The sequence below is a fragment of the Penicillium odoratum genome, assembly GCF_028828045.1.
Source record: "Penicillium odoratum strain IBT 22623 chromosome Unknown utg000005l_segment0_segment0, whole genome shotgun sequence".
Classification (NCBI taxonomy): domain Eukaryota; kingdom Fungi; phylum Ascomycota; class Eurotiomycetes; order Eurotiales; family Aspergillaceae; genus Penicillium; species Penicillium odoratum.
In genome coordinates, this window is record NW_026643147.1 from 2,122,544 (window position 1) to 2,145,977 (window position 23,434).

At 48.1% G+C, this 23,434-nt stretch overlaps 6 protein-coding genes across 6 annotated transcripts; 2 read left to right on the top strand and 4 right to left on the bottom strand.

Annotated features, from left to right (window-relative positions):
* Nucleotides 1-2,174: 2,174 nt before the first annotated feature.
* N7520_006344 (SAP domain-containing protein) lies at nt 2,175-3,023 on the bottom strand (the record flags this gene model as incomplete). Its single annotated transcript, XM_057140278.1, has 1 exon — nt 2,175-3,023. One exon carries the CDS (start codon nt 3,021-3,023, stop codon nt 2,175-2,177), a length of 849 nt encoding a protein of 282 aa, XP_056994284.1.
* Nucleotides 3,024-4,289: 1,266 nt separating this feature from the next.
* On the bottom strand, nt 4,290-5,106 carry N7520_006345 (DUF3455 domain-containing protein; the record flags this gene model as incomplete). The annotated part of the gene is made up of 2 exons (XM_057140279.1): nt 4,290-4,400; nt 4,462-5,106. 2 exons carry the CDS (start codon nt 5,104-5,106, stop codon nt 4,290-4,292), a joined length of 756 nt encoding a protein of 251 aa, XP_056994285.1.
* A 1,345-nt stretch (nt 5,107-6,451) lies between these two features.
* Nucleotides 6,452-10,156, top strand: N7520_006346 (U2 snRNP complex subunit HSH155; the record flags this gene model as incomplete). The annotated part of the gene is made up of 2 exons (XM_057140280.1): nt 6,452-6,461; nt 6,516-10,156. 2 exons carry the CDS (start codon nt 6,452-6,454, stop codon nt 10,154-10,156), a joined length of 3,651 nt encoding a protein of 1,216 aa, XP_056994286.1.
* A 7,009-nt stretch (nt 10,157-17,165) lies between these two features.
* N7520_006347 (uncharacterized protein) lies at nt 17,166-17,387 on the bottom strand (the record flags this gene model as incomplete). Its single annotated transcript, XM_057140281.1, has 1 exon — nt 17,166-17,387. The coding sequence occupies one exon, from the start codon at nt 17,385-17,387 to the stop codon at nt 17,166-17,168; it is 222 nt and encodes a 73-aa protein (XP_056994287.1).
* A 1,929-nt stretch (nt 17,388-19,316) lies between these two features.
* N7520_006348 (C2H2-type zinc finger protein) lies at nt 19,317-20,504 on the top strand (the record flags this gene model as incomplete). Its single annotated transcript, XM_057140282.1, has 3 exons — nt 19,317-19,777; nt 19,856-20,334; nt 20,386-20,504. 3 exons carry the CDS (start codon nt 19,317-19,319, stop codon nt 20,502-20,504), a joined length of 1,059 nt encoding a protein of 352 aa, XP_056994288.1.
* A 1,459-nt stretch (nt 20,505-21,963) lies between these two features.
* On the bottom strand, nt 21,964-23,266 carry N7520_006349 (putative plasma membrane SNARE protein (Sec9); the record flags this gene model as incomplete). Its single annotated transcript, XM_057140283.1, has 2 exons — nt 21,964-22,023; nt 22,076-23,266. The coding sequence occupies 2 exons, from the start codon at nt 23,264-23,266 to the stop codon at nt 21,964-21,966; spliced, it is 1,251 nt and encodes a 416-aa protein (XP_056994289.1).
* Between the last annotated feature and the right edge of the window lie 168 nt (nt 23,267-23,434).

Below are 23,434 nucleotides of genomic sequence, written 5' to 3' on the forward strand. Positions count from 1 at the left end.
ATTGTGGGGTATATTGATGGCACTGGATATATGCATGAGCTCCATATGTCTCCAGGATGACATAGGGATTCAAAATGAGTTCAAGGTTATTGACGTACAAAAATCGAGATCATTATTTCCATGCACAGGTCTCCAGGACTCTGTATTAATTGCAGAGATTTTCAGTGAAAATCGAACTATAGGAATGCAACTGGAAGACATTAGAACTCAGAGAAATAGCCTGTCAGATATGAAATTCACCGACTTTGTCTTTGATCGACGGAAGCTGCAGCTGCTTCGCCACAGCCTTAGAGTGATGTGGCTCGGGGATTTTCAAGCCTCGGCCACGTCAGTGAATGCATAAAGGCCTAAAATAAGTAATTCTCGGTTTCCCCGTTGGACTAAAAATTCCATATAAGATCTGTAGAAGAAAGAGTTTTTTCAAAATCATGTAATCCCGTAGACATTTTGTACTGCTGACTTTCGGGTGTTTCTGCCCGTTGTGGGGAAATTCCCCTCCAAAATAGAACATCTCTTAAAAGAACCTGAAATCTCCAATCATTGGTTCATAAAAGATACTCTGTGATGAGTCGAGACTACGCTATAGGCTAGACCTGTAGGAATCAACTGGAAGCAACGGCCCCAAAACAGTATCACCCTGGCAAAATTGCGCACGGAAGCTCGCATGGGGGGAGACGGCCCACTTGAGACGTTCCCCGGCTATAGTCTATTTTCGTTGGTTGGATAAATTATGTACTAGGCAAAAGGGTTTCGGGGAAAGGCTATCAGCGGCATAGTTCGATATTGGTTGCGACAGTGGCGGGGGTTGGCTTTCGGTGGCACGTTCACGGTTTAACTCGGTTCCATATGGATATGAAATTTTCAATCCAACAAACCCAGGATACATTCAAGCTGAACATAGAGGTATGATAAAAGCTTACTCAAACTATCCTGTCAGGGACCAGAGTATCGCATTTGCGTCTTGGTGACAACTCATCGATCGGGGACGCCGAACCCGATCTTACTGCACGTCGATCCCTAATACTTTGCCGGTTTGGTCTTTTGGCTTTTTGGCTTTGGTCTGCGTGCTTATTGTTGGTTTGATTTTTTTTTTCTTCTTTTTTTCCCTATTTTTTAGTTTTTTCACTTTTTACATGTATTTCAGGACTCGGAGAATTTTCCATGCCCTGCAAGACCAGGATTGGATGTAGAAAATGCAATACGTCACCTTGTTCACTACAGGATAAGTAACATGCTACCTACTACTATAATCAATTGACAAGCAATGTATAAACCGTTATCCAGAGTCTGGTACGAAGTGGCCCGTCCCGAGCCCTTGACCAGGGAAATCCCTGACTCAATACTTAAAAGTAAGAGTGTTAGTGGGGTCCAAAATTCTCTCAGCATAAAACATAAAACGCGACAAATATGATGGTAGCGATATCATCAGCCAGTGATATACAGAGGACCTCAAAGCCTGGCCTAGTGGGCTGTGATGCTCCACTGGGCAATCCAGCAATGAATGCCTCTGACTGCGCTGATTGACGTAGTTAACCGCCCTACTCTTGGCCCCAGCAGCCACCATCTGAAAAGGTGATTGGTAGCCTCGGATTCGCCAGACCGGCATTCAATCCAAGTGGACCCCAGCGGTAAACGCCGTACATACTGTCTGGGCTGGGAATGAGCCAGGGTTTTGCGTGGTACCTCTGCCGAATTAGCGTTACTTGTGGGATTTTGGACTCGCGTTACAATGAGCTCGGAAGTTTTTCTCATGGTCTGTGGGTTTATCGATCCTGGATGCCGATCTGGAGGGGCCAATCCGTCTTGGGGCTTGCGGGCGCAAGACTGGCCAGCTGCGGTGCTGCAGGAACCGAAGGCCAATGCACTTTCTCAGCTGACTGCGCACTAGAAAATGGGTGTATCTCACTTTTCGAAGAATTGCCCGACAATGACATAATGTGATATGATCATAGGTAAAAGTTATTTACTAATAACTGAGGGAATTTGGATTTCCATTCATTCGCATAAGAAAACTTATCAATCGGACCATTGGATTCATGGCATTGTACAAACGCCCCGTAAAGACCTGAATATGTAGACATCACAAGAAGAAGACAAAAGAGAGAGAAGAGAAAAAGATCCGACTTTAATGACAGAGAAAAGGAGGACTGAAAGATCAGAAATGCTAAGGATACTTAAGCGGCAGTCGCGAACCGCTTCTTGCGCGCCTCCATAGCCAGCGTATCCTTGTTCTTCTGTCCACTCGAGGCGCTAGCTCCATTGTTGCCACCACGGCGGTTCTGATCGTCTCCACGTCGGTTGCGGTTCCGACCGTGGTCACGACGCTTACCACCACGACCACCCTGGCTACTCTGACCTCCCTGGTCATTGCGGGCCCGCTTGCGCGACTTCTCATCTGGAAGTGCCTGATCAAGGCCTTTCACGCCTGCGCTAGCAGTGCTATCGGCTTCGGCACCAGTACCAAAGCGCTTCACACGTTGAAGCGACTTCTCAGCCTCTTCCAATGCAGTCGCCTTATCCTCAATGATGCCGAATTTCTCGGCACGAGCCTTGCGCTTACGCAATTCCTCCTCCAGCTCAGTTGCAGGCAGACCACGGGTGTAATCAACTGCAGGCTTCTTCTCGGTCTCCTCAACAGGCTCCGTCGCGGCAGGGACAACCTCACCGGCAGATTCCACCTTCAACTCGTCCGTGGTCGCAGGATCGATGTCGAGTTTCTGGTTTGGCACAGCAACCGGGTTGGCGACAGCGCCCTTGCCGCCAGCAGCAATGGCGTGAGCACTTGCCTCAGTGGTGGGCTTTTCGGTGATAGTTGACTCAGTGGGAACATCGTCATCCCAGTCGATCACATCATCTGCGGCGTCGGTCTTTGAGGCAGGAGCTGCAGGTGCTCCGGCTTGCTTCTCGTCGTCCTCCTGGATGCGGGCAACCAGGTCGGCCTTTTTTCCAGTATGGGGCAGAGAGCGGGCCTTGAGGACCTCCACAAGCTCAGCGTTGGTCTTCTTGCTGTAGTCGGTGGCCATTTTGAGGGATTATTTTGATAGATGTGGAGTGTGATGGGGGTCGGAGGTCTGAGGTTTGAGAGATTGGAGGATTGGGTTCGGAGAGGTGGAAAATTGATGGAGGGAGTATCAATATTGGTTTGCGATCATTATCCGACAAATTTGCTGGTCGATAGTGAATAAACTTGGACTGAATGGACGGCTGGGGATGAACAGATGTGGACGCGAGCAGTCGCGTCGTCGGGGGATCCAGTCATGTGACTGTTGTCTTTGACACCCGTGACTAACGCTAACATTCAATCCATCATTCGATCCATGGGTATTCTGATTATTTCATACTATTGTCATTGATTCTATTTCCACTCACAACTCTCACCTACAGATTCAAATCTCCGTTGTAATTAGTAAGATGAACACGCAGGCTGACAGTACATTAGCAATGTCAAATGATTCAGATGAAAAACCCAGTCCAAATGGGACCCTTGGCTCCGAGGAAGGAAGCACAAAGCAATTTTTCAAATATTTACAAATTAATACAATATTTCTCAAAGGTTTATACACGTGGCAAACTAATGCCCGAGCCTCACTGCCAATTTGTATTTTTCCGACAGTAGATCAGTGCCCCGCCACTTCAATAGGATACCAAGCTGTAGCTTGATCTGCTGTAAAAGTCCGCAACGTCCGTGCTGTCTGAGTCATAATATGACAGCTGTTCAAGGTTGACTGGTTACTGGAAATTTCTGATGGCCAAGTACAACGGAGCAAGTGCCCGGTTTACGAGCTGTTGGGTCAGAGCATACGCTGCGCCACAGTCGGGACCATTTCCCTACGCCACCTTGATTTCCGAGGCAGGCTTGGGGCTAGCCCCAAAGCAGTTATATGATGCATATCGGCTAACCCGCCGTTCCTTTGACTTCGGAATTTCCTTTGTTCTTCAGTTCATAGAACTTAGTACTTGGTTGGGCTGAAAATCCGGTCTACCTATATCGACACCAAGTAAAGTAGTACTGTACATTACATGTAGTCAAGAACATTGGAAGACATATGCATGCACTTTACGCGTAAACATATATATTCAAAATCTTGAGTGGCATGGCTCACTGGAACATCTAAAGTTAGAAGTCTGCAATGTACCAGTTGGAGGCTTGAAATATGAAAGAGAAAGAATCCTGAGCACCTGGGACTAGATAGGAGTACTTGAAACTCGAAGGGAATGAATACTAGGTAAATCATGGATGTCATAGAATTTGAACTCATAAACCGCGATAATCTCCCATCTTCCAACAATTATCGCCCATAAAACCAGTATTCAGCTGCATATTGAACCTCAATTGTTTCGTTTAATCCAGCACAAGTCGATGGTGCAGATCCCTGATAGGTCTTGACTCGATAAACTTTCTATACACGCAGTTAGTTTATGATATGTAGACTTATCATCTTGAAGGAGTGCGTGTCTCACCTGAATGCCCTTTCCAGAGCACTCCTTATTTCCGGATTTGCGATCAAGCTCCAGCCAAGCGACATTTTGTTTAGTCAACTTGCTGGTTTGGGGGGCATCCACAGATGCATTCTTCGTGGCGACTACCCAGTCCTGGGCTCCACTCAACCTCAAATCAAAAATAGGATATTCGGCAGCGTTGAAGTAATGCTCTCCGAGAATGAGTTGGGAGGAATTTGTGGTGTGGCTCAAGAGCTCTGCTAGAAAAGCAAGAGATCCAATTGGCGCTTCTCCGATAATCGCAGGCATCTCATGCAGCAGAGTCAAAGATTGTGATGCAATGCAAGAGGCGTCAAAGAGAGTGGCTGCTGCACCCACGGCAACGGGTATTGCAGAGGACGTAGAATTTTCGCAAGTGTAGTTCTGAGTTCCCCGGCCCAGGGCGATGTATTTGAGGTTCATACCTGATGAAGGCCGAGGGAGTTTGGTTGTTGTATCATTAATTGGAAGGATCGCGTTTGAGATGGAGCACCTCCCCAGACTGATATTGTCGAGCTCGTTGGAAATTCGGGAGAACGTGGAGGCAAGCCTCAAAGGGCCAGGAAAGGAAGAAACACCAGCTATTCCTACTGTCAAGGACACCATGAAAATTTGAAGGATATGCATTTCGATGGTTTTTGGAACGGCAGAGTTTGATAAAAAGGACTTCCCTGGGACTCAAAGCTGGCCAACAAAGAGATATATCCTCTGTAGGTGATGAGAGAAGCGGTGTATAGGTAAAGAGAAAGTGTTCTGTTTGTTAAATGCCTAGAAGATTCCTCTGTGTATTCCAGAAGAAACAAAAGAAGAAACAAAGAAAGACACGAAGTCTTAAGGTTGGATATTTGACAGGTCATTATCAGGCTGACTTGGTAGCCCACATGAGTCTATATTAAATCCCACAACCATGGCTTGGTTCATTTAGTTTCCCCCACCGGGGATTTAATTAAAATTATCTGCCTTGCATCAAGAGATGCCATCCGATTTCGTACGCGCTGATGAGACTGGGGGTGGCTCGGAGAGATCCGAGGGTGCTAGAATCGGCCTCTTTGTTGGCTGTTGGTGACCCCTGGCCATGAATGAAAAGCTTATCGGCCATATCAGGCAGTTCAGAGAATAAGATCGTAAATATGGTACCAATAGACAGCGGTCAGATTGTTCTCTAGTCCAATGCAACCATGTCGCATGGCCCAGCATAGATTACATCGCTACTTTAGGGCTACACTAGCCGCCAAGGTGTACTGGCAAGGTTCAAAGCCTAGAGTAAAAGCAAGGCTGTGAGCCTGATTGAGAACTAAAGAGAACTCTGTCAACTTATTTTAAGGCTATGGTTGTACAAATTTGAAATTGAGCATAGTGCCTTGCCAATCTTCTTCGAGAAATACCCTGAATATGAAGTATGATCGTAGCTAGGATGCTTGTACTCGAATACATCATTCCTTAAGGTCGCACTCCAAATGGCAGGATGTATATCTGGGAGTTTATCATAAATGTTTAAATTTATCTTCAGAGTAGCAATTCTCCACTTACTGACACACTTAATGTGTGACATAAATAGTACTTAAGCGCCCTTAGAACGCCACGGGCATCGAGATGACACCTCAACAACCTCTCTACAGTATCAAAAGAGCATGTGAAGTTAAGCCAACAATATTTGGTTTCATCCAGTTCAGTTCTATTCATGAAAAGTCAAAGATTTTTTAATATACGGATTGATCCTAATGGTAAGAAAGTAGTCTGGTTGAAATTGCCACCCAAAGCTATAATAGCAAATGTCACGTGATGATAAACCTTAGTCACCCACCGCGACTTGACGAGCGACGTGCTTTTTGCATGTTGCAGATCCTCACCACAGCTTCTTTTATCATCGATGCTGCCGTGTTAACGGTGCCAAATCCGAATGTAGCTGCTGTGACTATATCTACTACCTTTTCCGCGATCATATTCCCATCCCTACACTCAACCTTTCACCATGTCTGACGGTAAGTTTTCTGCGCCCGCCTCTCACGGCCGTTCAGTACTAATCCCTACGTCAGCCGATATTGAAGCCGTTCGAAAGCTCCAAGCAGAGCGCAATGCTGCTGCTGCAGGCAAAAAAGGTTCTAGGACCTTTGATTCGTCTAGTCAGCGAACTGACAATTCGACCAAGGCCTCCCTTACCGAATCCTTCGATACCACTTTGTACGAGCGGGACGGTGCAGACAGGTTCTCAGGCTACGACACCTCTATTGCCGTAAATGGTGATGATGAAGAGATGGAAGACGCGAACGGCGGCCACAACTTGGTCGGCCAATACACAGCAACCCGAAGTCAGATCGATGAGATGGCTCACGGCAATGGAGTCGAGGAGGAGGATATCTTGTTAGGCCGTGAGAAGGCTGCACGCATCGCTGACCGGGAAACTGACTACCAGAAGCGTCGATTCGACCGCGGTAATCTAACACCGACGCGCGCCGACCCTTTTGCTGCCAGCACCGACGGGGAAGGCCAGACCTACCGTGAGGTCATGGCCCTTCGCGAACTCGAAAAGGAAGAAGAGCGTGTTCAAAAGCTACTTGCAGAGAAGCGCGCGAATGGAGAACTTGATGTTCCTGAGCACCAGGCTTCTCTCAAGATGGTCGAGGGCGATAAGGAGAATGCAAAGGCCGAAGCGCCCGGCAGAAAGCGCAAGAAGCGTTGGGACGTCGCCACAGAGGCCAATGGGGAAGCACAAGCTGATGATTCTGCGGAAGCAAAGACCAAGAGGTCTCGGTGGGACCAAACCCCTGCTCCTGGTGCTCCGGAGGAAGCGCCCAAGCGCCGCTCGCGATGGGATCAAGCACCCTCCCTCACAGATGCCACTCCTGTTGGCAACCAAGGGCTTGCTACCCCCATGCATCCGTCACAAGGTGGTGCTTTGGCACCAACCAGCTTTGGCACTGATCTCTCTGGTCGGAGCGCCGCGTGGTCGGATGAAGAACTCGACATGATGCTACCCTCAGAGGGCTATAAGATTCTGGACCCTCCTCCTGGATACGAACCGATCAGACACCCGGCCCGCAAAATGATGGCTACACCGGCACCTATGGCCGGCACCGTTGGCGGATTTATGATGCAAGAGCCTGAGAGTGTTCGTTCAATGGGAAAGGAACTTCCGACTGATATTCCCGGCGTGGGTGATTTGCAATTCTTTAAGCCGGAGGATATGGCCTACTTCGGAAAGCTCATGGAGGCTGGAGATGACAGCTCAATGAGCGTGGAGGAACTAAAGGAGAGGAAGATCATGCGATTGCTACTCAAGGTCAAGAATGGCACACCACCTATGCGAAAGACTGCGCTGCGTCAACTGACAGATAATGCGCGAAACTTTGGAGCTGGTGCCCTATTCAACCAGATTCTTCCATTGCTTATGGAGAAGTCCTTGGAAGACCAAGAACGTCACTTGCTTGTCAAGGTTATTGATCGAGTGCTCTACAAGCTGGATGATTTGGTCCGACCTTATGTTCACAAGATCCTTGTCGTCATTGAACCATTGCTCATTGATCAAGACTACTATGCTCGTGTCGAGGGTCGGGAAATTATCTCTAACCTTGCCAAGGCTGCTGGTCTCGCCACTATGATCAGTACCATGCGTCCTGATATCGATCACGTCGACGAGTATGTACGAAACACTACCGCCCGCGCATTCGCTGTCGTAGCTTCTGCCCTTGGAATTCCCGCCCTTCTCCCATTCCTTCGCGCCGTCTGTCGCAGCAAAAAGTCCTGGCAGGCCAGGCACACCGGTGTGAAGATCGTGCAGCAGATTCCCATCCTGATGGGCTGCGCAATTCTTCCCCATCTGAAGGGCCTTGTGGAGTGTATTTCGGATAACCTCAGCGATGAACAAGCCAAGGTCAGAACAGTCACCGCATTGGCTGTTGCTGCTTTGGCTGAAGCTGCGAACCCTTATGGTATCGAAAGCTTTGACGAGATCCTGAACCCTCTCTGGACTGGCGCGCGCAAGCAGCGTGGTAAGGGCCTGGCCGCCTTCCTCAAAGCGGTTGGGTATATCATCCCTCTCATGGATGAAGAATATAGCAATTACTACTGTTCTCAGATCATGGAGATTCTTATCCGCGAGTTCTCGTCACCAGATGAGGAAATGAAGAAGGTGGTCTTGAAGGTGATATCTCAATGCGCTAGCACAGACGGTGTCACTGCCGGTTATCTCAAGGAACATGTCTTGACCGACTTCTTCAAGAGCTTCTGGGTGAGACGTATGGCCCTCGACCGTCGGAACTATCGTCAGGTGGTAGACACCACCGTCGACCTGGGCCAAAAGGTCGGCGTTGGCGAGATCCTCGAGCGGGTTGTGAATAATCTCAAAGATGAGAGCGAGCCTTACCGTAAGATGACCGTGGAGACTATCGAAAAGCTGATTGCCTCTTTGGGCGCTGCCGACATTTCTGAGCGATTGGAGGAGAGACTCATCGACGGTGTACTATATGCGTTCCAGGAACAGAGCATCGAGGACATTGTTATTCTGAACGGATTTGGCACAGTGGTGAATGCCCTCGGTACTCGTTGCAAGCCATATCTCCCCCAGATTGTCAGTACCATTCTCTGGCGACTGAACAATAAATCGGCCACCGTCCGACAGCAGGCGGCAGATCTCATCTCGCGCGTTGCAATGGTCATGAAGCAGTGCGGTGAAGACGCTCTCATGGGCAAGCTTGGCATTGTGCTCTACGAATACCTGGGTGAAGAATACCCGGAGGTTCTAGGCTCCATCTTGGGTGCTTTACGTTCTATTGTGACTGTGGTCGGTATCAACCAGATGCAGCCTCCAATTCGTGACCTCCTCCCCCGCCTGACACCCATTCTTCGTAACCGCCACGAGAAAGTGCAAGAGAACACCATCGACCTCGTCGGTCGTATTGCCGACCGTGGCCCCGAGTCTGTCAACGCTCGGGAATGGATGCGAATCTGCTTCGAGCTGCTGGATATGCTCAAGGCTCACAAGAAGGGTATCCGTCGTGCGGCCAACAACACCTTCGGTTTCATCGCAAAGGCCATTGGTCCCCAGGATGTCCTGGCTACTCTCTTGAACAATCTCCGAGTGCAGGAGCGTCAGTCCCGTGTGTGTACCGCTGTCGCGATTGGTATCGTTGCTGAAACCTGTGCTCCTTTCACTGTGCTCCCCGCTCTGATGAACGAGTACCGTGTCCCTGAACTTAACGTGCAGAATGGTGTTCTCAAGGCCATGTCCTTCTTGTTCGAGTACATCGGCGAGATGGCCAAGGACTACGTCTACGCTGTCACTCCCTTGCTCGAGGATGCTCTCGTCGACCGAGATCAGGTTCACCGACAGACGGCTGCCAGCGTGGTCAAGCACATTGCTCTGGGCGTCGTTGGTCTTGGCTGTGAGGATGCTATGGTCCACCTACTCAACCTTGTCTTCCCGAACATCTTTGAGACGAGCCCACACGTTATCGACCGAATCATCGAAGCCATCGATGCGATCCGTATGGCCGTTGGTGCTGGTACTGTGATGAACTACGTCTGGGCTGGCTTGTTCCACCCTGCTCGCAAGGTTCGCGTGCCATACTGGCGGTTGTACAACGATTCATATGTGCAGGCCGCTGATGCGATGGTTCCGTACTATCCCAATGTGGAGGATGATGGCATGGACCGACCGGAGTTGTTTATCATCGTCTAAGGACGATTTTGTAATTGCCCATTTTCATTTGCTTCTCTTTGCATAACTATTTCAAGGTCTTTTCTTTAGGGAGCTTTATGTTTGCCAGCAGGCGTTTCTTTTTCATTTCAAATGTTGTTTTCTTCTTTTCATGCAGGAACGATCGGACGTTCGGCGGTGCTGTACATCAACCTTTTATGTAAAAGTCTAGGAAATTGATTCATGAATGACCCGCGTACATTCGGATTCTCAAATAGTGATTGATTTAGTAGTACCCACTGGGCGATATCGTTGAAAATGTATCCAAGTTCAGAGTGAGTGCAGGTTTCAAATATATACCATCCATGAATGTTGTGTTAGGCCAAAACCTTGAAGGTGTACATATTAAATATCACTCAAGTGCTGGCGATGCGCACCACCGGTAGACGATCAAAAGCCGGCACATATATACATAGCACTGGTCAACGGTCGCATAACGCAGAACCGGCACCTGGGGATGTAATGTTAAAAAATAGACGAGTACGCGATAAGTAAATACGAGGTAGGAAGAGCATGAAAAGCCACCACCGAGTTATGAATGCCATTCTAATATATAGATCGAGATGATAATCTTCAAGCAGATCTAGTCGGCCCTAGACTCGATCGCTCCCGCCGGACCCTGGAACAATCGACGGCTAAGCATGACAAGGCAAAGATTGGGTAGTGATCGCTCTGCCGACAGGATAATCATTGTCAATCCTGACTATCTTCTTCCTGTCCGGGCTGACCAGAACTAGGATTTTGACATATGCAGAACCATTTTGGTAGCTGCACCAGGGCCTCGGGTTTCTGGGGTATATACCATCTCAGACTAAGCCAACTACATGCACATGTTGTCTTACATGTATTAACGTCTGAGAAGGCAGAATAATTTCTCGAAAAGGCACACAAGGGGGAAATCCTGTAAACCCCCTATCTTCCATTTCTCCGGACGAAACACATTTTGCCACCAGACTTGAACGCAAAAATAGAAAAAGAACAATCGTAATCATAGGAGGGACAGGTCCAGGACACTCCGATCAGGAATCAAGTTGCTCCAATCTTCAATCTCCATTTTAATTTTAATTTTTCGGGTTTTGGGTTTCTCCACTCACTCAGTTGCCGCATACTGTAGCAACATCAAGACCCGCCAAATACCTAAGCTTGCCGTGGGGAGGCTTGGCGCAGCAAAAGCCGCGTAAGCTCTCCATGGGACGTCAGGCGTGTCTTGTGGGGACAAATGCACGAAAATTCAATGGACGGGAGCCAATAGGGGAGGTTTCAGACCCTTATGGTAGTGGCTTGGAATATTAAGATTAATGGTTTGGCTTACCATAGTCCAATATGTAGAACTCTAGTCAAATATAGTAGGTATAGCGTACTCTAGTATTCTAAGTTTTCAGGAATTTCCATTGCCCTGCATACTGTATATTTACTTTGTACTCTTGTATTCTGTACAGAGTACGGAGTTAACATTAGTAGATACCTAAAGTTTTCACTAGTAGATATCTACCAAAGAGTGATTGATCTATGAGAAATCGACAAAAGCTTGAAACCGGCAGATATACCGTATACTGCAACCCGAGAAAATCATGTACAATAGAAGATTAAAAAAAAGGAGAATGAGATTCCATCCCGTGTCCTGGTATCAGAACATGTTGGACACAGCTTCAACACAGCCTCCCCCTGAATTCAATGTCCAAACAACCCCCAATCATAGCGCGCTCCCTGCATCGGGGAATGGAGATGGAGGATACTCCGGAGTACTTCGGTACCAATACAGAGTACACAGTCTTTCTACACACAGACCCTGAGATAAGGGGCAAAAAGAAAAGGAAAAAGAAAAAGAAACCACACAAGTTGCTTGTCACAAGTGGGCATTGGGTCTCCATCCAAAGTGCCCCTCTCATGCCCCCATCCACCCCTTTTTGCGTGGCTTTTTTTTGGGCGGTGGATTTTCAGGGTCTACTGTCCCGTTTGGGGCACGCTGCGGATCATGGTTTAGAGTTTAGGTTTATTCTGATTTGGTTTATAATTTTTTATCCCTTTACGGCCTTCCGTAGATATGGAGTACCTTACGGAGTACAAACATTTCTTTCTCTCCCATTTTCCAAGGTTGGTGGCGCCGAACACGGCTGGAGGTGGCTTTTTTTTTGTTTTTTAAATTGCACGAACCGAACTGCTGGACCATAGATCCGCATGGGCCGTTCGTGATGAATTTATTTTCTGTTTACCTGGGAAGATCGTGGGGGCTGGCATATGTAAGATGAACGCCGAAGCCGCTGCCCCCACTCGTACATCGTATACAGCCGTAAACATATATATATTGCTTCTTTAGACGTTGAGAGAAAAATCTGTGCATGGCTGATCATGTATGGAATGGTTTTACTATTTCCCAATGCTAGGCCTGGTGTTATTAAGCAAGGTTGTGCGTATCATGTACGCGTATCGTACGGGTGTACCTGTCAAGCATGCGAGATACCGCGGATTCATGTGAGAGGCTCCAAGAGGTTATGGAGAGCTTTGAGGCCAATCAGAGCCAAGGAGAGATGACTATTGCGCAAGAGGACAGGGATCAGGGATGAGAGAGAGAGGCGACGCATTGACTAGCCATGCGAGTCAATGCTCTCATGCCGGGATACCATTTACGAGTCCATGACTATAATAATTCGGGAAGTTATGAACTGTGACCGGGCCAACTGAACATACCTTGATACAAGATGGAGAGATTATTTTGTTGCAAGGGACGCGAGGCCCTGCAGCAAGCCTTCCATGACGGCAAATCTAGTATGAGCTGCGAGGGGCGTCATACTCTAGTGGACACCAGTTTACTGAGCTGAAGAGATGTCATCTTCAGCTGGCTATTCCCCCTTCAAGTGCATCCACTGGTAATGTAGCGCCAAAACGGAGCAGGGACAACAAATGACATGAGCCAAGCGAATACGATCCGCTTTCTGCAAGTCCAACTGTGCTAGGGGGGAAGCTTGATCCTGATCCTGTGTAAGGGTTTTGAGGCTAGACGCAGAGGAAATGCGATATTGGATATGGAGGGGTAGTACAGCGCCCACGTTGTGGTGTTGTACAACGCACACCGTAAGTTTTAGATTGGATTGGGGAATTTGTTTGGTTCAAAATGCGATCGGAAAAATTACCATCAGCCAGTTAGGATGTATCACACTGAGAAGGGAGATGGCGGGGGGTCAGTTCTTTCAATGTTAGCCACATCGGTATAAACCTACATGATACGGCACATTGATGTCCAAGCCCAATTCGGTGTATATTACTCCGTATAAGTACGCAAGATGACATCGAGGGCGTACCCCGAGGTTCTCCGTAACCCTAGCGGATCTTTAAGCCATAGCTGATCCGTCCATAAAGGCGGAAATTGGCCTTGCCAGAGCTTACTGCCTGCCAGAAGGAGGATAGTAGTTCACTAAAGAAGCCCATTTCTGGACGCGGCTCGACGGAGTGGAAAGGGACAAGTTACTTGAAAGAGTTAGCCAGACGAAAGGATTGCTCATTGGGATCTCCAACACTTTTGAAGGGGGAAAAGAAAGAACCAATCATATTATAAGAAATCCAGATCAAGCCTAATCGGGGAGGAATTGGCCGGGTCGGATCCACTTAAGATGCGGGCGTTTCAGAGTGTGATTAGCGTTGACCCTGAAGGTGGCAGTGTTCTTAGCGTGGTGGATCCCAGGATCGCACGCAGGGATCATGTTCCTAGGGGAGCCCTTGATCCCCGCAAAGCCCGTTGTGTTAGTCGCCTATCACGTCATAGGCGTCAAGCCACTTACCCATTCCCCCCTCTCTTATTGTTATTTTTGCCTATACGGAGTAGTGAATACCGTGATAGGAATTTGGATCGGTGCATCCTAGAATATTTGTTACAAAAGCCTGAATTCAAAGTGGCAAATCAAAACGGAAGACATGCAGGAACCAAAATTTACTTCACAGAATCCAGATACTTCAGCTCATGTGTACCCTCTTATTTGCCTTTTTACCGGTTCATAGTGGGATTTGTTGTGGAGGGGACAGAAATGTTCCCTCATACCACATTAACCAAGACAAAGCTGCACGGGACGAGCACGCGTCAGCTTGGAGTGGAGACATGAATTATATTTCAACTCCATTGGTCAATTCTGTAATGCCAAGCTCGGCTATCGACTATCTGCCGTCTTCTTTGTGGATTACGCTTACCAAATCCGGCATTGTGTCGACTGGTTCGACTCTGCACAAACACAAGAATGTGGATTGCTGTGGACCTGGGCTTCCCGGTACATTAGTCCATAACTAGTCCAACCCCAAGTTAAACTATACGGATTAATGGATTAACCCCTCCGTGTGGATCTTGGGGAATCCCGGTATCGGTTGTGGGTATAGGAGACATTCTCATCCAATCAGGGCTTGTATTTACAGTTTTCTGCTCTTGTCCTCCGTCATATCCTGTTTTCTCTTCATTTTGTTTTCTTTTTTTGGTCGGCTACGGGGCTTGAGGGGTGGATGCCCTGGAGCCCAACATTACCATTTAACCAATTTAACCGGTGTGGCCGCGCGCCCGCGCTGTACCTTCCTCCATTGCTTCCTCCCTTTCTGATTCTTGGGCCAGTTGAAGAAGTGTGGCTCCGGTGTGCGTCGTTTTTTTCCAAGTGTAGAAAATGTATTTGCCCCGACGATACCAGATATAATTTCTACTTATTCGAAACTTGGAGCTTATTTAATGCAACGTCGGTCGGTCAATTAAGTCCGAACGGTGATGTGCACCTAAGAGAGGATTTAGGGGACAATCTTTTTGACGATCTGCCGTGTGGACACCGCCAAGATCGGAACGCCGTGCGGATGACAGGCCTTGGGTTAGAAAAGTGCAACATGGGTTCCTGACCCACCAATGAATCCTCCAGGTTGCCTACGGAGGACATGTCGGCTGACCGGTGCCTTGTGCTGTATTTATGAGAAGTTTGAAACCTAATAAAGCCATCTGTATCAGATTAATGGCACCTTTTCGCGTATGCTATCTTCACTGTGTATGAGTGAAATGGATTTCTCCAACACTCGCAAGCTGACTGCGTATACCTATAGTGGGTCCTCTTGGCCTCACTATCTCTCGTAGGGCGGAATTACAGTATGACGGTCTTGTTGATCATCGTTATGACGTCGGACAGATCGCGTGGTGGATGGTGTTCGCAGTTCTTTGTACTCGCGTGGCAGTTGACTCAAGGTCTTTATGATGTATGTGTATTTGTTGTTGTATGCTCGACCCCTCGCCATTCCGGGGTGTCCCGCATTTCAGTTTGAAAGGGAGTATTTCTCCGATAATTCAGCGGTACTCCAGACTTGACCGCCTCTTTAAGAATTTCCAGCGCGTTTCTCGGAAGTGCAGAATCGGACTCCCGAAATTCTGGACTTTTCCCGAGGAGTTTGGAAGTCACTGAATTTTGAGACGCGTCATGAGAAGCTGAGCCGTGTGAAAGACTGCGCTCTTCCCTATCTGGGTTAGGTTGAGGAAAAGGCGGTCTGTTGGAATTTGACATGGCTACGGATTGTTAAGTTCCCCACCAGTGCCACCACGTAGTGTTGCATTGGCCTTTTAATTAGTTTTCCATATGGAGTGGAAAATAAATACTGAGATACACTTTTGTGGGTTGACATTCGATCATCTAAGTTTGTCTATCCGGCTCTCTCCGTGTAACCCATGGCTGTGGATGACCCCAACGGTCTACACTTGCATGTTTTTTTGGAGGGGACATATGTCATTGTTTGAGATATGGAGCAGGCTTTCTCATGTTCAATGGGTGGAATTGAAACTGACAGACGGAAACTATTGTCCACGGCCGCCTGTGGACCATGTTGAGTCCCCTTTTTCCTATTCGGATTATTTTCTTCACATTCAACCCCCTCGAGATAAAAAAAAAAACAAGAAAGATATTCAAATGATGCAATTCTATTCAGTAGGACCTCCCGGTGAGATATCGAGTGGACCAACACGGGATGGCTGAAAGGGCGGTGCTTGTTTTCTCAGTTCGCGCATTGACAAAAAGCCACGAAAAATGGATCAAAGAGGGACGGTAATCTCCCAAGGCGCTTCAACCCGACATATGTCTAGATTCATCCAGATGTCGGCTGCTTCGGCCAGACCCTAAGCAGCTCTCTTCTTCTAACTAACGCCATACTCCTAGTGTGGTGGGAAATCGATCTTCCCCCTTACCCGTGCCACTAGTCCATGGAGAACCACGCGGGAATATGAAAACACAGCCCCCGGCAAACAAACTATAGAGATGATCCCAATATTGAAATTTTTGGTTCCAGATTAGCATTCGGTATTGGAGTATACTCCAACTGAAATGTGTTCCGGGTTCGGGATTCTTGAATGACCCACGGTCGCCATCGAGGAACGCTCACTTGACCCATGGCCAACAGACTTTCCACAGTTCAATCGGATGCTTTGTATTATCCACTAATTATGTTTTTTATCGATTTTTTTCTGGAAAAACCTTCACCATGGAACCATCAAGCCACTCCATCCTTGAGGATGAACGACAAATGCGGAGAGGCCAATGGAAGGATGTCAAGACCGAATATGACCGCGTGAATGGTGGTCCCATGGTTCTGACACCAAGGGTGATTTCCGATAGCTCTCCACCGTGGCGGTGGCTGTTCCTATGATCGTAAGGGGATTTACAATTATAGTTTTGAAGAGTATCACCAAAGTTTACCTCAAGTTTTAACCATTACAGAGTGAAACAAAAGGTAAGGTTTAAAGTAAGTTCTCGGGAATGAGAGGAATATTCAGCCTCCCTCGGCTTACAACAGATCTCCCTTGTGATCAGGAAGCTTAGCGGGTTGAGTTGATTTCGGGGATTTCTAATCTCTGATCTCCCGGGGACCTTGGCATTGACTTTCCTCCAAATCCTTCCCGCCACCACGGGGGAGGACTTGGGTTTGACTGGTTCCACCGCGGAGGGGTTAATACAATGAACTCGAATATGTGTGATATGTCCAGTAAGACCCAAGGTCACATCTGCCGCGCTATTGCAGGAGCCGCGCCGCTAATGCCCCTATGGCGGGATGCGCTGGTCCGCCCTCTGACGTCGGTGTTCAGCTGCCCCTTCCCCTCGGTCAACGAGATGGCCTGAAGAGACAAGGATGGCAAAATACGAGGAATGACTTGTACCTGACCCGGATTTGTTCCTTTCTTCCCCGTCGCACGGTTGATCTTGGGTGATACTGCTCGCATGGCGGGTAAAGGGTAGCCAGAATACTTCCCAGGAGAAAAATCCGGCATTCCGTCATCACCGGGAAAGGCTTGCGTCTCTTCCCCTTTGTACAACACCTATGGGAATATGGGTGTAACGAGTATCTCTGCACCGGAGTAAGTCCGACCTTTCCCCCGGCCTTCGTCCATCTTTACTGGGTCGTGATGAGGTAAGAACAAGTGCCCCCTCAGGTCATGTACATTTTTCTTTTCTTTCCTCATTCTTATTGGTGATTTAAAAGGATAGTAGAAATTCCTCGTCCCTTTTCGCTTTGGTACTACAGAGAATGGGAAGCGGATCAGAATGCAGGCGTCAATAATGTATAGGCTATTGATTCGATAATTCGTGGTGAAGATTAAACCTAGAGCTAATTCAAGTAATGAATCTCTTCAAGTAAGGTCGGACACTCACTAAACCACATTTGGCCCGTGTCAAATAAGCCCCTCTTTGGAAATCGTCACAGTCAATCTTCCTTTTTTTTTTTTCCTTTTTTTTTTTTTTTTTTTCGGGTTTCATTTTCTAATTTCTCTTTTGCCTCCCAAGTCTAACCCAATCATGCTGGTTCCAAACTATAGTCGTGGGTCCCCTTTCCCTTCCACATTTGGGTTTGGCTGAGAAAGAGCCATGGCCCAGTGGACAAGACTAGGAGGGGTTCAAGCTTCAATGTCATCGTGCTTTTCCCCTAAAATCGAACTTTGCCTTTGAGACTTGTCATTTTATTCAATCAAGAGATGATTCCTAAGACTAATGTTCTCCCCGCGTTATCTTCATATAATATAAATTAAAGACAGTCATCCGACTCTACCCCCGGAGCGGGTATACCCTTTGACGTATCGTTGGGATCTACTTTTCCCCGCTACTTTGAAACACACACCAGGGCGAACCTTGGTCGCTGCATCGTGAGTTTATTTCTTGGCGTACCTTTTCTTATTTTGCTTTTTTTTGTCTTTTTTTCTTTTTTTCTCATTTTTTGCCTTATATTGACTAGTGTCCCCATAGACACGGCACAGGTTTAGTCTGTGCGGGACATTCCCTGACCAAATAGTTTCTCCTATATACTCCGTCACTGAATCCACAAACCTGAGGTCACTTTGGGCCCCATGATTTGCCTTCTTTAATTTTAATTTAGCTCCAACACTTGTCCGATCCCGGAGCATCTTTGAAATGTTTCCTAAAATGATTTGGTTTTTTGTTCAATATTTTTACTTGTCACGTTCAACGTTGAAGGTGTACATTCTTGCGTCGCGGTTATTAGGGGATTTCTCTAGATCTTCCATTCCTCATCCTAATCTAGGTTTCAATGTTCAATGTATCTTAAAACTGTGGAAATATAATTCCATCCATTGAACTGGTAAAGAAAAGGACAATAAAATCAAAAATAAAATAAAAATAAAAGAACCCCCCCAAGAGGGTCCGAGGAACTGGTTCCCGTACGTGGAGACCCAAAAGCAATCCAAATGCAAGATAAAAATAAGAAAAATAAGAGAAAAAAAATCCCGAATTATTGTTATCGATTTTTATGGAGCTTTAGGTAACAGTAAAATTACTGGTAATATTTCCAAGACGATCTGCAACCGTCCCCGAGGGACGTCGTCAGTGGCACTGGAGTGTATCGTGTATGTCCCTTCTTAAGCTTCGCCGATCCCCTTCCCCAGTTTCTAACTTCCTCCCCCTTTCACTTGCTTTAATTCCCATTATTTGCATTAAAGTAATCTGATCTTCAGGTTTATCACTTTCTCCCTTATACACTTTCTACACTTTCATCCGGATCAACATCAACTCAGTCGATCCGTTTCAAACTCCAACACTTCCACTTCCTCTTATCACTTTGTTGATAATCGACCCAAGCAAAATAAATCCCTGTCAATCGAAGCATATTCGGCTCGCGATTCTACGCGACCCTATTCTCCATGACGATGGTTATTGAAAATCAGAACCGCCAGTACGGCGGCATGAGCTTCGACAATGTTTACCATCACAATCCACCACAATTCACAGATCCCTGGGCTACCGCGCATACCACCTCTCACTCAACTCCCCCTATCTACGCGACGTCCATGGGAAACAGTGCCAGCATCCCTATCAACTCCGTCAAGTCCGAAGACGGCCGACCATCCGCCATTTCCATGCCCTACCCCAACATCCCTGTGTCGGCCCCGTCACTGGTACCCGGCAGCAACTACACAGCTACCGGCTACGCTCCAGAGGTGATGGCTATGCAACATGAAGTCCCGCGCACTGGATTTGAGCAGGCTCCAACCTACACCACAGCTCCACCTATGAACAACTTTGCGCCCCAGAGCTATGCGCCAGTCAGCTACGCCCCCATTCACGCTTCCCAGTCCCAGGATGTTCGTCGCATGTCGCATTCGTAAGTTACCCCCGACATTTCACGCACCCCAAAAGCAAGATAAAAAAGGTTACATTTTCTGACGCGTGAAATATGTAGAGATGCTCGTGTGGGCTCTTCTCAAGCCCCACCAGGTGCTCCCACTTTTGGAGACGCGCTCGACGCCAGCCGAGGAATGGTGGCGCTCAGCCAGGACCTGACTCCTCGGAACATTTACGGGCCTCGCGGTGCCCGTGGCTCTACTGATTCCTACGGATTCCCCTCAACACACTCCTCTGCTTCCTCCATTTCTTCGGGTAGCAACTACCCCTACTACAGCGCCTCTGTGGGATCCGTGGATTCTTCTGTGACCGACTACAGCTCCAGCACCTCCGAGTCTTATGAGTCGCGCACTCTTCCCCGGCCGACTAGTCTCTTGGCTGGTAGCGCGCCTGCCGGTCCTCAGTCCATGATGAGCCAGTTCAGCTCAAAAATGCCCTCAAACACCCAAAAGAAGCACAAGTGCAAGGTCTGCGACAAGCGTTTCACCCGCCCGTCTTCTTTGCAGACACACATGTACAGCCACACTGGCGAGAAGCGTAAGTTCCTCCAACACAAGTTCCACCGAACATACAACTAACAGAAAACAGCATTTGCTTGTGATGTGGCAGGCTGTGGACGACACTTCTCCGTTGTCTCAAATCTGCGTCGCCATAAGAAGGTGCACAAGGGTGAGAAAGACAGTGGTTCCCCTGATGAAGACGAGTAAATTTTTCACTCAATACACGCAACGACCTTCTCTTCTTGTGCTCAAATGATTCAACTCGGGTCCTTTTGAGAGCTCTCCCTTCCCCACCAGCTCTGCGCGTCACAAACGCGCCATATTTCCCTCCCGCCAATTCCGACTTCAGAACCCGCCCTTGTCTTCTGTCCAGCTTGTCCAGACCGAGTGCGCTGACTGGATTAAACGTACTCGCCCTCCTTGTACAACACCGTGGATCTCAATTCTCCCTTCTCCTTTTCCATATACGCTACGTCTCAGAGCGGCGGGAGTCATCCGTGGACAATTCTGTCCATACTGGTACCAGGGCCACCATGGGAAGGGAGAGCTTTTTTCGATACATTTTCTTCTTTCCTTTGTTATCATGTTATGACCATAGAGGTACCGGCTGGTTTGCGTTCCTGGTTGTTTCTTTTCTATTCTTTCGCTAGACACTGGGAGTCACCTGTTGTTTTTGTTTTCGATACCATGGGCTTGTGATGATTGGATGCGTTCTCTTTTTTTTTGGGGAGCTTTTCCCTCCTTGTTCCCCCTTGCTGCATTGCCTATTGCTGCAGACATTTTTCTTCTAATCTTTTCTTCTTCTCTACTTGCATATGTTCTGCATGTTAGATTTTCTATTTGACCTTCTTATATTTTTCGCGTGCACCGCGATCAATTTATCATTCCGGCTGGTTGTTTGGCTTTTCTGCTTTGTTTGAGGGTCGCCCTCTGTTCCCACCGGGTCTGTGTTTCGAGGATTGCACCGGTTGTGCAATTTGGGTCGGTGTTGAATGTGATACCCGTGGCATTGGTGCGAAAGCGCCTCGTCTGTTTGAAAGTTAGTTTTCGGTTTAATTCTGGCGGGTTGGTCCATATTAGGAACCCGCTGGTGTTAGTTCCGCTCTACAGTCGCTATAGTAAAGATTATTGTCTATACAATTCAGCGCTCAAGGCAAATTCAGATTTCTCCAACCGGCTCTTTAGTCTAATGTAGTCTATTAAAAAAAATAGGACGTGCAATTTTTAAGTGCTTAGGGTATTCTATACTTGGTAATCATACTAATTCATGTAAGGCTACGCAGTATGTAACAATCATTCGATCAACGACTTCTTTTCATTAAAGGAACAATACTTCTCTCAAGACCTGTCAAAGTTATGCAGGAATCAACATTAATACCCACGGAAAGCACTTTACCAATCACTACTAGGATAGGGTGAGGTTGACCTGGTTCATCATATAAGTTGATGAAAGACGGACGGGCTTCAAGTATGCACAAGAAGAGAATACAATTATGATAATAAATCCATAGTCTAAATAGCCGTCTCAAGATCCTGTCAATGTCCAGAACACGGGATAAGAACAAGCCAGCCCTAAACGCCGGTTGATGATTCGCAATGACAAAGTCGATGATTATTGAGCTGCACAGCACCAGGCATGTCCAAGCTCTACCTGCAGAAGATGGGCTTAACGGATCCGGTCTAGCTTGGCCCGGTTCATGGCAAGTTGGTCGTCGACGAAGTCGCTCTGTAGAAATTAGTATTTGAATCATATACTTCGTGAAAGCAGTGACACTCACCTTGCCTGTGATACGCTCCAAGTGGCGGTTCTGCTCGTCAAGCTCACGTCCAGTGGCCTTAGCCAGACCGTTCAGCCGACTAGCGGCACCACCAAGAAGGTCCAAGTTTTGCTCAATCTCATCTTCCAGAGCCTCATCCTCGCTATCGGCCTCGAATTGGTACTTGGCACGCTCGGTCACACTAGCCTTCTTGGGTTTGGGTTGCTTCGCGGCTTCGCGATCGATATCACGGAACATTCGATCCATGCGGGCGTTAGTCTGGAAAGCCTCTGCCCGAGTACCGTCACGAGCGTCACGCTCTTCACGGTGGGTATTCAGGATCCTTTCGTCACGGTCCCGACGGCGCGAGGCACTGGTAAACGGATTGGACACATGCACGGCGAACATGCTCTTGTTCAATGTCTTCAATTCTCGTGCCTTTTCCTCAGCAATACGTCCCTCCACAGTGGCCATATCTAAGCTCTGCTCCGCACCGTGCACAAGCTCGCCCTGGGCACCCAGACGTGCCAGAGTAGTACGACCTGTCTCCTCCGCCTGGGCCGCCACACGAAGAGCATTTCGTGTCGATGAAACATCACCCTGCTTTATGTGGCGCATTTCCTGTTTCGTCGCCTGGACAGACTCTTCCTCTTCCTCTTCAGCTGTTAGCTGGCGATCCTCAAACTTGGCCATGCTGTATTCGTTGCTGCCGCCACCGTAGGCGGGTTGCTCCCCTTGTCCTCCCGCAGTGTAAGGAGGCGGCGCACCGCCAGTGCGCTGTGCGCGGTCCTGAGCCCCCCCGAACAGCTCATTGCGTGCCGCATCGCCCGCGGAGGGGTCGTTAGGGTCGGTGTTTCCCAGTCCTCCGTAGCCACCGGAACCATACCGGGATGTCGTTCCGGCGCCAGCGCTGGCACCACCACTGCCGAAGCGATCGCTACCGTATCCGCCTTGGTTACCGTAGGCGTTGGGAGTATAGGCGGAGTACTTGTTGTCTGACGGGATGCCGTGGGGCCCGTTGGCACCAGACTGATCGGGCATAGGTGCCACGCCAGCGTTTATCTTGGCTCTGGTATAGGGGTCCGTGGGAATAGGCTGAGCGTAGGGATTCGAGGTCTGTGGGGGACTCTTGTTCTTGCGGGAGCCAAAGAGGGCACGGCGGTTGTTGTCATCGTCGCCATCGTTCTTATCGGATTTCTTGAAGAAGCCCATGGTGGGGGGTTGTTTTTTTGTGCTTGTTGAAATTCAAGTATAAGTGGATTGGGAAAGCCAATCCGAGAATCAAGGAATGAATGATCACGTTAATCTTAAAAAACGAAACAGCACAGGATAATTGGGGAATTAAAGATTTAAAACGTCAAGAAGTGGTCAGGGGAGCTG